We start from the raw sequence: 13,190 nt of genomic DNA, 5'->3' as shown, positions 1-13,190 counted from the left end.
GGGAGGTTGCAGGTCACCTCATCCTGCTCCAAGGCTATCAGGACAGTGCTGGGCCCCATGTATCAGCACCGTGTGCCCTATGGGACCCACAAGGCAGGCGCCTGGCCGCACACACAGACCACAGTGATACCTGCTCCCAACGGCACCTTTATTGTGTAGGGACACGGAACCCGGCTGCAGCCGGCCCGGTGCCCGGCACTCAGTTGGTGAGAGTGACGAGCGCCTCCACTACGTTCCCCATGTGCTCCCGAAGGCTGCGCTCCGCGGCCGCCCGTGAGATCTCCATCTCTGTCATCTGCAGGGACAGCGGGCAGCAGAGCTGGGCATGGTGCGGGACGGGGCCACCACCGGATGCAGCCGGAGTGTGGCCACCGAACTGGCCCTGCGGGCCGGGACACCCCCCCTCCACTCACAATCAGCTCCAGGTCCTCCTTCTTGATGGTCACTTTTGCCAGTTCCTTCTCCCTGCGGCAACAAACAGACAAACCCCCGGTGACCGGCAGCCCCCCGCCGGTGACCGAGGGGCGGCCCGCTGCACCCCCGAGCAGGCGGTTACCTCTCCTGTTTCGCTTTCTGCTCCCGGGACCTCCGGTCTCCGATTACCGACATGGCCTGTCAGGACGAGCAGAGTTACCGGGCTGCGCAGCACCGGGCGGGTCACGCCGCGCCCACCGGGACGGGCTCCGGGACGGGCCCCGCGGCGGCCGTGCTGAGGGCCCGGCTCGGCCCGCACCCCACCGGCCCCGTCCCGTCCCGCCCGCACCGTCTCCAGGTTGGAGCTCTGGATCTCCTTCTCCTCCGCGTAGTCCGTGACGCGCTCCAGGTCGGCCGCGCCGCTGTCGTGCTTCCGCGGCTTCTCGGCCGCGCGCCCGCCCGCCCCATCGCCGCCGCCGCCGCCGTTCGGCTCCGTCTCCAGCTCCAGCTCCACATCGCCCTCCGCCGCCATGCCGCCGGCCTGCTTCTGCTCACGTGACGACGCGGCCGGGAGCCTGTTTCCGGTCACGTGCGGCCGCGGGAAGCAGCGGGGGGGGGGGCCCGGGGTCCCTCCGGCCCCTCCTCCCCCCACCTCGGCCCCTCCTCCCCCCTCCGGCTCCGGGGCGCGGCCGGCGGGGGCGGGTCACGGGGCCCGGCTTGGCTCCCGGCACGGAAGGGCGGCGCTGGCGGTGGGGCCGGGCCGGGGTCCCCTGGCAGCGGAAGGGGCCGGCGGCCGGAGGAGCGGGATCCGCCACCGCCGCACCCCGGCAGCCGGAGCGCCCGCTTCGGCCCCACCGCCCGGGCCGAGCTCGGCCGCGCCTGGCGAGCCTGCCCCGGAGCCGGGACGTGCGTGGGGACGAGCCCACCCGAGACATCCCCTGGGGTCGCAGGGGGCTGACCCCCAGCAGCACCAAGCGCCCACAAACCCACTCACACTCCCCCGCAGTGGGACAGGGAGAGACCAGGAAGAGCAAAAGCAACAAACCCCTCGTGTTGCGATGAAGACACTTTGACCTGTGAAGTGAAGGGGAACAGTACAACGAGTCCCGGTGCTGCACAGGCAGTCGCTCATCACCTCGCACCGGCAGCCGGGTGCCCGGCCAGCCTCCAAGCAACAGCCACGCCGGCAGCCAAAACCCTTCCTCTGCCTCCAGCCTCACGGCCGAGGACGATCTGTGTCATGGACCGTCCCTTTGGCCTCGGGGCAGCTCTCCCGGCGCCGTCCCGTCCCTTCCAGCTTCCTCCCTGCGGGGAGAGTGGGCAGAGGAAAAGCCTCGGCGCTGCAGCCGCAGCCCAAACTCGCCCCAGCACAGACCCACAGCAGCTGTGGAGGAGCTGAAGGAGGGTGACACCAGCCCCAGCACAGGGCACTGTGGCAGCAACACCCCCTGCACCCCCCGGTTTGTCCCCAGCTCCTGCCCACCCTCAGGACATCCCACTCCCTGCCTCATTGCGTCCTCCTGCCCCAGCAGCCCCGAGGGTACCAGTGTTTCTCGGTGCCTCTGTGCACGCTGTTGCCTTTGCATCCCTCCAGCCCTTTGGTACTGTCCTGGGTTCAGCTATAGCAGTCATTTTTCTCCTGCTTAGTAGCTGGTGCAGTGCTGTGTTTTTTAACTTTCAGCCTGGGAACAACGCTGATAACACCGATGTTTTTAGTTGTTGCTAAGTAATGTTTATTCCAACCAAGGACTTTCTCAGTCTCATGCTTTGCCAGGGAGGAGGGGAAGCCGGGAGGAAGCAGAGACAGGACACCTGACCCAAACTGGCCAAAGGGGTATTCCATACCACAGCACGTCATGCCCAGTATAGAAACCGGGGGGAGTTACCCGGAAGGCCCAGATCACTGCTCGGGTCGGGCTGGGTATCGGTCGGCGGGTGGTGAGCAATTGTATCCTCTCCCCTTGTTATTTCACTAATCGTTATTATCATTGGTGGTAGCAGTAGTGGTTCTGTGTTATACCTTAGTTGCGGGACTGCTCTTATCTCAACCCGTGGGAGTTACATTCTTCCCATTCTCCTCCCCATCCCTCCGGGAGCGGGGGGAGGAAGAAAAGGGGGGGGGGGGAGTGAGCGAGCGGCTGTGTGGTTCTGAGTTACCGGCTGGGCTCAAACCACGACAGGTACCCCCACATCCCCCAGCCACACCACACCACTCTGAGAGCAGCCATCACCACGCAGACCCCCGCAGCCGTGTCCAGGCCTCATCCTGCACAGTGAAGAGGCCAGGTCCCAGGCCAGGGTCCCCATGGCCAGGGGTCACGGTGGGCGCTGGCCAGGCTCCACACGGAGTGCCCAGCGGTGGCTGCCCGAAGGTGGCAGCGAGCAGATGGTGGGGCGGGCTGAGCCGACAATCCCCCTAATCCCATGAGGGCAGCGGGGGGCCAAGCAGAGCCGAGCCGGGCCATGGCGGGCACACGGGCACAGGGCCGCCTCCTGCACTCGCTGCTCTGCCAGGTGGGACGAGGGGCGGTTGGGGCTGGGCCGGGGGGGTGGGGCTGGGCCGGGGGCGCAGCTCTGGGATCCCCACTGACCATGCCCCCTCAGCTGTGCTGTGGTTGTGACTGCAGCCCCTGCCGCAGGCTCCGTGTGTCCACGAGCACCCGCATCCTCTACACGCTCCTGCACGTCCTGGCCTCTGCCGTGTGCTGCCTCATGCTGTCCCGCACCGTGGCCCAGGCTGTCAGGGAGAAGGTGACAGCTGGGGCTGGGACACCCGGGGTGCTGGGTGTCCCAGGGGTGCCGGGGATGCTGGGATACCGGGTACCCCAGGGGCACATAGGGTCTCAGGAGCACTGGGGGTGGCAGGGGAGCCAGGAGTACTGGGATATTGGGAGTAACAGGGCTACTGGGAGTGCCAAGGGTGTCAGAGGTGCCAAGGGGAAGGAGTGCCAGGGTTACTGAAGATGCAGGACTTGCCCAGTGTACTGGAGATGCCAGGTCCCCAGAGCTACTGGGGATGGAGAAGGTATTGGGAACACTTGGGGGTGTCAGTCCAGGGTGCTAGATGGGTGCTGAGGGGTGCCAGTCCCGCCAGCTGCCCTGTCCCGTGCCTGCAGGTGCCCTTTGCAGTGATGCTGTGCCAACACCTGCCCGGGGGCACGGACTGCGAGCGGCTGGTGGGCTCCTCGGCCGTGTACCGGGTCTGCTTCGGCACCTCCTGCTTCCACCTGGCGCAGGCCGCCCTGCTGCTCAACGTGCGCTCCAGCGCCGGCTGCCGCGCACGGCTCCACAACGGGTACAGGGCACGGGCTGGGGGCCGGGCGCTGCCAGGGTCCCCGTGTCCCTGACGCTCGCTGCCCACAGGTTCTGGCTGCTGAAGCTGCTGGTGCTGCTGGGGCTCTGTGCCGCCAGCTTCTTCATCCCTGAGGACGGCTTCATCCAAGGTGTGTCCTGCGCTGCGCCCAAGCTGACAGCCTGTGCCCTGACTGTGGGCCCTGGGCTAGCCCAGCTCTGCCCTCTGCCCCCAGCCTGGCACTACACTGGCGTCTGCGGGGGCTTCGCCTTCATTCTCATCCAGCTGGTGCTGATCACCGCCTTCGCGCACACCTGGAACAAGAACTGGTGAGTGCTGGGCACCGGGCGGGCGCGGGACCGCTGCCATCTCTCACCCGCTGTCCCACAGGCTGACGGGCGCCGCGCAGGACAAGCGCTGGTACCTGGCTGTGCTGCTGGCCACGGCCACCTTCTACACCCTCGCCTCCGCCGCCTTCTCCTTCCTCTACAAGTACTACACGCACCCGGCCGCCTGCCACCTCAACAAGGCGCTGCTCACCGTCAACGGCATCCTCTGTGGCATCATGTCCTTCATCTCCATCATGCCCTGTGTGCGGCTCAGTGAGTACGGCGCAGCACAGCATGGCATGGCACAGCGTGGCAGGGCTGGCTGCACCCTGTGGCTGGGGGGTGGCCATGGGCTCCCAGCTCAGGGCCAGCACTTGAGCACCTGGGGAGGACACAGCTCCCCTCGTGCGCCTCGATGCAGGGGCTCCCAGGGTCCACGTGGAGCTCATCCAGCAGCTCCTGGCACTCCGGTGACACCCTGACCCCATCCTTGCAGAGCAGCCACGGTCGGGGCTGCTGCAGTCCTCAATCATCAGCTGCTACGTGATGTACCTCACCTTCTCCGCGCTGTCCAGCCGTCCCCCGGAGAGAGGTGGGTGCTCCTGCCTGCTGCGGCAGCCTGGTGCTGGGTGAGCACCCATCTCACCTCTGCCTCCCCGCAGTGCTCTACGAGGGGCAGAACCTCACCGTCTGCTTCCCGGGCCTGCGGCAGGACAAGCTGCAGACGGAGGACACCACAGTCGCCGTCCTGGGGGCTGCCATCATGTACGCCTGCGTGCTCTTCGCATGGTGCGTGTGCTCGCGGGGTGCTCACACCAGGCACAGGCCTCCTGCGGCTGTGTGAGATCCATGGGGCGGGCTGGGGGCCTGGCACGGGGTGGTGGGTGCCCATGTTGTGATTTCTGCCTCTCTCCTGGGTACAGTAATGAAGCCTCCTACCTCGCTGAGGTCTTCGGGCCCCTCTGGATGGTCAAAGTCTACAGCTTCGAGTTTAAAGTGAGTAAAGTGGGATGCTGTCCCCCCCCAGCTGTGCCCTGTGTCCTCCTGCTGCCCCAAGCCCCCATCACAGCCCTGGGCCAGGTTTGTCTGGCCAAGCACGGGGGTTCCCATGGTGCATCCCTGCCTGCACCAGCGCCTCACCAGCAGCCCCAGTGCCACGCAGGGCTGATCCATTGGCAGGGCTCAGCAGCAATTGCCACCACACTGCTCTCTCTGCAGAAACCCTCCTGTTGCTTCTGCTGTCCTGAGAAAATGGAGGAGGAGCTGAGAGGTGGGTGCAGCGGGCTGCTGGTGGGAGGGCAGAGCCTGCGATGAGGAGCTGCAGGAGACACCGTGCCCCGGTGCTCTCCCAGGCACCGAGCAGACCTGTGAGCAGGCAGAGGAGCCTGCCAGGGGACAGTGCATCATCCAGGATGAGAGGGACAAGGTGGTCTACAGCTACTCAGCCTTCCACTTCGTCTTCTTCCTCGCCTCGCTTTATGTCATGATGACTCTCACCAACTGGTTCAGGTACATCTCCCTGCTCCTGCCCAGCTCTCCTTGCTCTCGCTCCCTTTCCCTCTTGCTCATGCAGCCCTGCCAGTGCTGTCACCCCCAGCATCGTCACCCTGCAGTGTCATCACCCTGCCAGCTCTGACCCGCACCCACATGGGCTCAGGCTGCAATGGTTCACTCCTCACTGTCCCTCTGCTCCGGGCCATGCCGTCACGAAGCTGGTGCCCGCTGGGAAGCGACTGGCTCTGCACCTGCAGAGCAGCACCGCTTCAACCAACAGCAGCCGTGCGCTGCAGGGAGCCGGCCTGAGGTCTGCGGGGCTGGGGGGGCTCCAGGCAGGTGGGACATGCCCAGGGCCACGTGGCTGCAGGGACATGGGGTGACCCAGTGGCTACAGCGGCACTGGGAGCCCTGTGTCGGTGCCCATTGTGCACCCAATGCCTGCACTGTCCCACCAGCTACGAGAACGCGGTGCTGGAGACCACCTTCACACACGGCAGCTGGTCAACCTTCTGGGTGAAGGTGTCCTCGTGCTGGGCCTGCGTCCTGCTCTATCTGTGGCTGCTGCTGAGCCCCCTCTGCCTCCGCAGCCCCCCCCAGCAGCGGCGCAGCAGCCGGGCCCTGCGCGTCCTGCGGCGACGTCGCGCTCCGCAGCGCATCAGTGTCTCCACGTAGCCTCTGCTGGGATGGACTGTGCCCAGCCCCGGGGTCCCTGCCATCCCCTGTGCCTGTGCCCTGGCCCTCCTGGGCCCCACTGGTCCCTCATGACCTCCTGGCCCAGGAGACGGCGGTATCTGGGAGCCTGAGGGGACACGGGAGGTGGCTGCTCCCAGGGACCCAGGTCCTGCACTGCACCGGCCGGAGCGAGCTGGTGGTGGGTGCTCAGCCTGGGTGCTGCCAGACTCCTCCGCGCAGGGGCATCTCCTGCTGCACTGGCGGCCCTGACCTGGGGCTCTGCCCTGGCCAGCTCCGCCTCCCTGCTCCCCCACCGGCAGCGTGCTCGTTGTACATAGCTCCTTGAATATGTTTTGATATAAAACTGAGCTGAGCCTGTGCCATCCGTCCCCCCCCAGACACGGGGCTTGGCACAGAGGTGCCTACAGCACCCCAGCACCAGCTCTGCCCATGCAGCAGCCGCAGCCAAGGCACCTTTGGGGCAGTTCTACCGGGGGGGGACGACAGACACACAATCTGGGGTGTGGCAGAGCAGGGAGCACTGGGGGTACTGGCTCAGGTACCAGAGTGAACTGGGGCATCAGGGGGCGCCCAGCCAGAGGGTATGGTACCAGCCCCGGGCCCGCATGGCAAACACGGTGGGGTGGCTCCATGGGAACCAGTAGCATCCAATGGGCCCCGCACTGCGGTGGTGGCTGGTGCAGGATGGGCACCAACACCCACAACCAGGGCTCACACCAGCCCCAAGCCCACTGGCCTGCAGCAGCTGGCAGATAAAGTCCCACAGGAGGTGAGAGCAGCACAGTGGGGGGGAAGGAGGGGTGAGCGCTCAGCTCCAGTGCAGGCACCATGGGGCCCCCCAACCGGAGCAGTGGGGGCTGCGACTTGCACCCAGACCATGTCCCTACCCAGGAGATGCTGGGACCCACACAGGGCTCAGGGACAGATGCCAGACAGCAGCGTCACCAACTTGGGGACATCACCCAGGTAGGGCTGGGGGGTCCCTGCAGCCCCGGGCACCTGAGGGCTCCCTGGTGACCGAGCTGTGACTCAGTGGAGTCCCTCTCGCCCGTCCAGGGGAATGATGGGCTGCATTGCACCTTGCATAAGGCATCTCCTCAGTGCAGGCAAAGCTAGAGCGGCTGGGGGTGCACTGGGAGGGGGCCCAGCAGCACAGGACGCAGCACTCTGTGGGGAGGGAATGGCAGGAGACCTAGCGCAGTGCCAGCCCCGTGCTCCAGCAGCCACACAGTGCCCGGCTGCAGCCGGGGGGTCTCTGCCAGACTCCTGAGCTCCCGCCTGTGCTGCTGAGTGGGGATGGACACACGCCCCCGGGGCAACGCTGCCCTGCTTGGCCCCATTGCGAGCACGGGCAGCCTGCCCGGAGCTGCTGGCACATCCCCGCAGGCCTGGCGCTGGCGAGCCCCGTGATGCCAGGTGTCCTTGGGGCTCCTCTGCTGCAGGCGCAGGGCACCGGCTGGGCTGGGAGATCCACGCAACCCCTGTGCCAGCCAAGGGGACACATCGCCGGGGGCTGCTCTACCCCTGCAAGGCGCATCAGGCCCTGCATGGATGGTTGAGGAGAACCTGCAGCCCCTCGCTGCTCCCCCGAGGGCACTGGCCACAAGTGAGGGATGGGGAGTGCAGAGGCAGCCCCGGCTGCAGCCCCCCATCTGAGCACTGCCCATGGCAGAGGATTGGGGAGAAGGCTCCTCGCACAGCCTGCTCCCGACACATCGCCTGGGATGATGGAGTTTGGGAGGGAGGTTGGGCTGCAGTGACACCAGCACCGACACAGCCTCCTCGCTCAGCAGCACACACCTCCCAGGGCAGCAAGGTGAGAGATCTGCCCCTGGGCTGGGGACAGCAACACGGCTCTGCTTGCCAGCAGCTCCTGGTCTTGGGCTCCTCGCATGGCATCTGTCACCCAGCAGGGCCTCAGCCACTCAAGAGGTGAGGCAGAGGGACCCCGCAGCTCTGCCAGCCGCTTCAGCAGGAGGAAGCTTCCTGCCCTCGCACCGGAGGTAACTGGCAACTCTGCATCCGGTGCAAAGGGCCAGGCTGGGGGACCGGGGCACCCCACCACCACTTGTCTCACCAGGGGTGCTAGAGGAGGGAGGAACCCGCATCCCCCTGCCCCATGTGTTGGCAGGGGATGGGGGCACCAGCAGTCCAGCTCCCGGCTGCAGCTCCACAAGAACGAGGTCAGAGGAGACATCTCGAGCACCCTCATGCCCCAGCCAGGGCAGAGGCACAGGAGCAGCTCCTGGGTGTCCCTCCCAGCAGGGGTGGGCTGCCAGATAAAGCAGCTGCTGGTAGATGGGGAACAAACCATGTTTGCTGCTGACGCTGCTGCTCCTGGCCCTGCATGGAAGTGAAGAGGACGGTGGAGGAGAGCAAGGTCCACAGCACTGGGCTGGAACTCAGCATCCCCCCCGAGGTCAGTTCCGCACTGCTGCGGGACCTGGCACAAGAGACAGGCTGACTGCCGGCTGTGTATCCCCTCCATGGACAATCCCTGCTCTGACGGTGCCGACAGAGGCTTGTGGAGCAGGCAGCTCCAGTGTGCCAGGCTCGGCCATCACCTCCCTGGCCCCAGCCCCACATCACCCCGAGCCTCCTTCCCCACCACAACCCATCCTCTGCAGCACAATCCTGCCCTGGTTCCATTCCCTCACCTCCCTCTGCCCCCACACACGGGCTGTTCTGTCCCCCCGGGTGACGCCCGGAGCTCTCCCAGGCCAGGCCCGGCCCCAGCTTTGTTCCTCACCACGAAGATGCAGCTGCTCCGCACCGCAGCGGCCGCGCATGGTCCATCCCTGCTCCTCACCAGCGCGAACGCTCCCTCAGGGGAGGGGGGGACACAGCAGCGGTGCCCACTCCCGCTCCCAGCCCCCCCGCCCGGGCACGCGGAGGGAGGAGACAGGGCCTGCAGGGCTCCACGAGCTACTTTAATAGGAGACGGGCCCGAGGCGGGCGCAGGGCGCTGCCGGGGCGGCGCGGCCCCGGGGCTGCGCTGGGCATCCTGCCGGCGGGCGGCCCGGCCGCGGGCTACTTGGCGCCCTCCTTCTTCTCGTCGGCTTTCTTCTGCTTCTGCTGCATGATCTCCGAGTCCCTGCGGGAGAGCGCGTTGCGGGGCTGGCAGCGGTACCGGCACCACCCCCGGGACGGGGCACCGCGGGGAGGGGGAGAGGGCGCGGCGGAGCCGGCCCGGCGCTCACCTCTGCTTGCGGGCGGCGGCCGAGAGCCCGTCGTCCCGCCGCTTGCCCTTGCCCGAGTCGCTCTGCTTCTTCAGGTTCTTCTGCCGCGCCAGTTCGCGCTGGTTCCCGCCTGCGACGGCGCGGCCGCCTCAGCGCGGCCCGGCCCCAGGGCCTACCGCCGGCCCCACGGCCCAGCCCGCACCCCGGCCCCGCGCACGGGCCACGGCCCCGCCCTCCCCCTTGTCCCCCAGGGCGGCCCCGGCCCGCAAGGCAGGTCCCGGCGGCGCGGCCCCAGCCCGGCCCGTCCTGCACTCACGGGTCATGGCGCCGCTGCCTCCCGCCCTCCGCTCCGCCGCCACGTCCCGCACCGACCCCCCCGCGCCCCACCCCGCTCCGCTCTTTAAGGGCGCGACACGGCCAATCGCCGCGCTGAGCCCGCCCCCGCCTCCGTTCTATTGGCGCGCCGCTCCAGCTAAACCCCGCCTGATTGGCCGCGGGCTACGGCTGCTGTTCTGCCGGCGGGGGCGAAAAAGCCGGAAGCTGGAGCGCAGGCGCCGGAGCCGCGCCCACGCGCCAGTGGGCGGTGCATGGCGGGGGCACGCCCCTCGTGGCGCAGGGGAGGGGGCGTGGCCTCGGGAGCAGCGCGGAGGGCGGGAGGGGGCGGGGCCGGGCGCTGCCCCCTCTGCTCCGCTCCGCTCCGCTCGGTCCGGCGTCCGCGGCCCCGGTTCTCCGCCGCCGTCCCTCCTGCACTCCCGGCGGGGCGGCTCCTCTGGGCGGGCTCCGCTCAGGCTGCTCCTTCCGCCGAGGACGGTGCCGGGTCTCTGCGGGGAGGGACAGCCGTGAGCGCTACCACGCCAAGGGGGCACCGGCCCCTACCCCACCGCGGGCAGCCCGGTCCGACGGCGCGACCACGCACCCGGGACTCGGCGGCGGCATCGGGCCGTGGGGCGGCTCCTGTGGGGCGGCGGGGGCCGGGGCGCTCCGGCGCTTCACCAGCCGCGACAGCTCGGCGTGGACAACCTGCGGGAGGCGGGGCGGCTGCGGCGGGCGGGGCTGCGGCGGGACCCCTCGCGGTCCCGGTGCGCCCCCGAGCCGCGCTCCCCGTCCCGACAGACCTCGCTGGCCGGGTCCAGCTCCAGGGCTCTCCTCAGAACGAGCGCGGCCTCCGCGTCCCGGCCCTGCTGCGCCAGCAGCTGCGGGGAGAGGAGCGGGCTGTAGCGGGCGGCCAGGCCGGGGGTCGACACGGGGAGGCCCGGGACCCACCTGCCCGCGCCGGAGCAGCGCCCGGCCGTTGTCCGGGCTGATGCTCAGCGCCGCCTCGCAGGCCGCCAGCGCCTCCTCCACCCGCTGCAGCTTCAGCTCCGCGGCCGCGCAGTTGTTGAAGCACTTGACGCGCTGCTCCCGCAGCTCCTCTTCCTCCTGCGGCCCGGGCGGGGCTGCGGGGCGAGAGCGGGCTCAGCGCCCCGCGGCCCTGCACCTCCGGTTTACACCCCACCTCCCGCCCGGTCTCACTGGCGGCGGGGCCGTCCAGGGCGCGCAGCGCCAGTCGGTAGGAGCGCAGCGCCGCCGGGAAGTCGCCTCGCGCGAAGTGGAAGTTGCCCCGTTCCCTCCGCTGCGCGCCCAGACGCAGGCGGGCAGCAGGCGGCAGCTGCTGCGGGTCGAGGCCGTCCCGCACCTCCAGCAGCGTCACCTCGAACAGCAGCGGAGCCTCGGGCGGCACGTCGGGCTCCCTGCGGGTACAGCGCCGGCTGCCCGTGCCCAGCCCCTGCTCGGCCCGGTCCTCCCGCCCTTCCCCTACCGCTGCCCGCCCCGGCTCTGCCTGCCGGGTCCCCCTGCCCCTGCCCGTCCTACCTGCCCGGGTGGCCGTAGCCGTAGGGAAAGGCGGCGAGGAAAAAGGCAACTTCCCCGGGCTGCATGGTGGGGACGCCCAGCTCCAGGGCCTGCGGACGCGGGCACGGCGGGGCTGGCCGGGCGCGCCGCCGGGCAGCGCTGGGCCCGCACCGCGCCCTGGCCGGTGCTGACCTGCACAACGTCGCCGTAGCCCGGCACGAAGGTGAGCCGCGGGTCCCGCTCCACCAGCCCGCCGTCCTCCAGCGCGCCCAGCACCTTCACCGACACCTCCTGCCCCGGCCGCGGCCGCAGCCCGTCCTGCCCGTCCCGCACCACGCGTTTCCGCAGCAGCCGGTCCTCTGCGGGCGGCGGCAGTGGTCTTGAGACCTCCCCGGGGCCCGGCACCCCCGGCCCGGCTCTCCCCGGGTCCCCGGGCGCTCACCCGTCAAGTCGCTCCAGCCATCGGCCGCGAAGAGCGGCCCGAAGCCGCCGGGGCCCGGGGCCGCCAGAGCCTCCAGCCGCCGGTAGAAGAGCTGTTCCTCCTCGAGCACCGACGGCGGCGCAATGGCGGTGTGGGGCAGCCGGAACCGCACCCGCCTGCCCCGGCCTGGCCCCCGCGGCCGCCCGCCGGACCCCGCCTCCCTCCCCGGGGAGCCGCCGGGCGAGGGTCCCGGCATCCCGGCCTGCCGAGCCGCCCACCTCTACCAGCCGGCCTCGGGCCGGGCCGCTCCAGGGCTCGGCGGCTGGTGCCCGTGGCCCTCAGCCCCCACCGGGCACGTCGCCACCGGCCCCGTCACACCGCGAATGCCCGGGGCCGCCCGGGCCGGAGCCGCCGCTGAGTGCATCCCTCCGTGGAATTACTTAATGCCAGGAAGCAGCTCAGGGGATTAGCCCGGGCCGGCGGCAAAAATAGCCAGCTCAGGCCGAACCCCGCCACGAGGCTCCCTTGGCTGCAGATGAGAGGCAGAGCCAGGCACCCAGACATCCTCTGCTGAGGCCTAAGCTTCATGGATGTGTTACTTCAACCTCTGACAGGCATGGGCCAGCTTTCCACACAGGTCTCTTGCTGAAAGCAAGCATGTTTGTTGAGTTAAGCTACAAATGCTTCCTTAGATGCCCATTTCTCTTCCACTGAAGCCCACTTAGCTTCAGTTTAACTGCAGCACATGGTTCTGGGACACAGAGCACCCACGAGCCAGAGGAGAGTCCGATGGTAGATGTGGTTTAAGATACAGATGCAGCTGAGAAAGAAATTCTTGCATGGCAGAGCTGTTGTAGACAGAACCATGTGTTAAGTGCTGTAGGATCGCCTGTACCTAGAGAATTCCAGCAGCAATAACTAACTGGTACGCAGCCTTTGGAGCTGTGGGGGAGGAATGCCCAGAGGAAGCAAGCGCTGGCTCTTGCCATGGTAACTGCTGCAGCACAGCAGGGCCTTGCGAGGCTGCTGATCCTCACTTCAACTCACACACAGCACGAGATGCAGCAAAACCAGCCCCTCGCTGCTCACCCAACGCCCAGTCAGCACATCCTGGGCGGGAGGAACCGACAACTGTGTGTACCCCGAGATGGTCCATCACAGCCCACACTGGACTGCAGCACAGCATCCCAGTCCTGTCCCTCCTGCAGAGCACCAGTTACCAGCCTGCGCTCTACCAAGAGAAGCAGTGATGCTATAATTAACTACTCCTAACTGTCCTAAACACGCACAGCCCACTGGCTGTGAGAAACACCCTCAGCACTGGCCCTGCCTGCACTTGGGTAGAGTAAGTAGTTAGTAGCACTCCTCCACTACACTTGGCTACTTTCACACCAGCTTAAAAGCTGATTTGTTGCTGCTGCGTACAGTACTGAGCAAGCCCTGTGCCAGGTCACTCCATGTGCCTGCACTAGATCCAACACACCTCTGAACTCACTGGGGCAGCATACGGATAGCAAAAGCCTTTGTGAGCAGAG

General features: G+C 68.1%; 3 protein-coding genes and 1 long non-coding RNA gene across 4 annotated transcripts; 1 reads left to right on the top strand and 3 right to left on the bottom strand.

The window, feature by feature from the left end:
* Positions 1 to 127: 127 nt before the first annotated feature.
* On the bottom strand, positions 128 to 1,833 carry HYPK (huntingtin interacting protein K). Its single transcript, XM_030497831.1, has 4 exons — positions 764 to 1,833; positions 557 to 612; positions 414 to 465; positions 128 to 295 (listed from the first exon to the last, which is right to left on the bottom strand). The coding sequence occupies exons 1-4, from the start codon at positions 944 to 946 to the stop codon at positions 200 to 202; spliced, it is 387 nt and encodes a 128-aa protein (XP_030353691.1). The 5' UTR covers positions 947 to 1,833; the 3' UTR covers positions 128 to 199.
* A 958-nt stretch (positions 1,834 to 2,791) lies between these two features.
* Positions 2,792 to 6,572, top strand: SERINC4 (serine incorporator 4). Its single transcript, XM_030497833.1, is given in 12 exon segments — positions 2,792 to 2,928; positions 3,019 to 3,165; positions 3,531 to 3,709; positions 3,778 to 3,857; positions 3,942 to 4,035; positions 4,097 to 4,308; positions 4,532 to 4,627; positions 4,698 to 4,824; positions 4,959 to 5,031; positions 5,254 to 5,312; positions 5,314 to 5,544; positions 5,988 to 6,572. Coding segments are annotated over 12 exon segments (1,605 nt in total). The 5' UTR covers positions 2,792 to 2,838; the 3' UTR covers positions 6,205 to 6,572.
* LOC115612931 lies at positions 3,815 to 4,216 on the bottom strand. The gene is made up of 2 exons (XR_003993205.1): positions 4,131 to 4,216; positions 3,815 to 4,020 (listed from the first exon to the last, which is right to left on the bottom strand). It is a non-coding gene; the product is annotated as an uncharacterized LOC115612931 (long non-coding RNA).
* A 2,570-nt stretch (positions 6,573 to 9,142) lies between the features above and the next one.
* Positions 9,143 to 10,195, bottom strand: SERF2 (small EDRK-rich factor 2). Its single transcript, XM_030497832.1, has 3 exons — positions 9,721 to 10,195; positions 9,426 to 9,534; positions 9,143 to 9,319 (listed from the first exon to the last, which is right to left on the bottom strand). The coding sequence occupies exons 1-3, from the start codon at positions 9,725 to 9,727 to the stop codon at positions 9,256 to 9,258; spliced, it is 180 nt and encodes a 59-aa protein (XP_030353692.1). The 5' UTR covers positions 9,728 to 10,195; the 3' UTR covers positions 9,143 to 9,255.
* Positions 10,196 to 13,190: the final 2,995 nt, after the last annotated feature.

Source organism: Strigops habroptila, chromosome 9 (assembly GCF_004027225.2).
Source record: "Strigops habroptila isolate Jane chromosome 9, bStrHab1.2.pri, whole genome shotgun sequence".
In the NCBI taxonomy this organism is placed as follows: Eukaryota; Metazoa; Chordata; class Aves; order Psittaciformes; family Psittacidae; genus Strigops; species Strigops habroptila.
Note: the sequence above shows the minus strand (reverse complement) of the source record. Positions and strands in the feature narration are given on the sequence as shown.

Coding starts and splice junctions, on each gene's coding strand:
- SERF2 (XM_030497832.1), bottom strand. Junction 9,320..9,425: donor GCCGCCGCCCGCAAGCAGAG/GTGAGCGCCGGG, acceptor GCTCTCCCGCAG/GGACTCGGAGATCATGCAGC.
- HYPK (XM_030497831.1), bottom strand. CDS start 946: ATGGCGGCGGAGGGCGATGTGGAGCTGGAGCTGGAGACGGAGCCGAAC. Junction 466..556: donor CAGAAAGCGAAACAGGAGAG/GTAACCGCCTGC, acceptor TTGTTGCCGCAG/GGAGAAGGAACTGGCAAAAG. Junction 296..413: donor AGGAGGACCTGGAGCTGATT/GTGAGTGGAGGG, acceptor CTGTCCCTGCAG/ATGACAGAGATGGAGATCTC.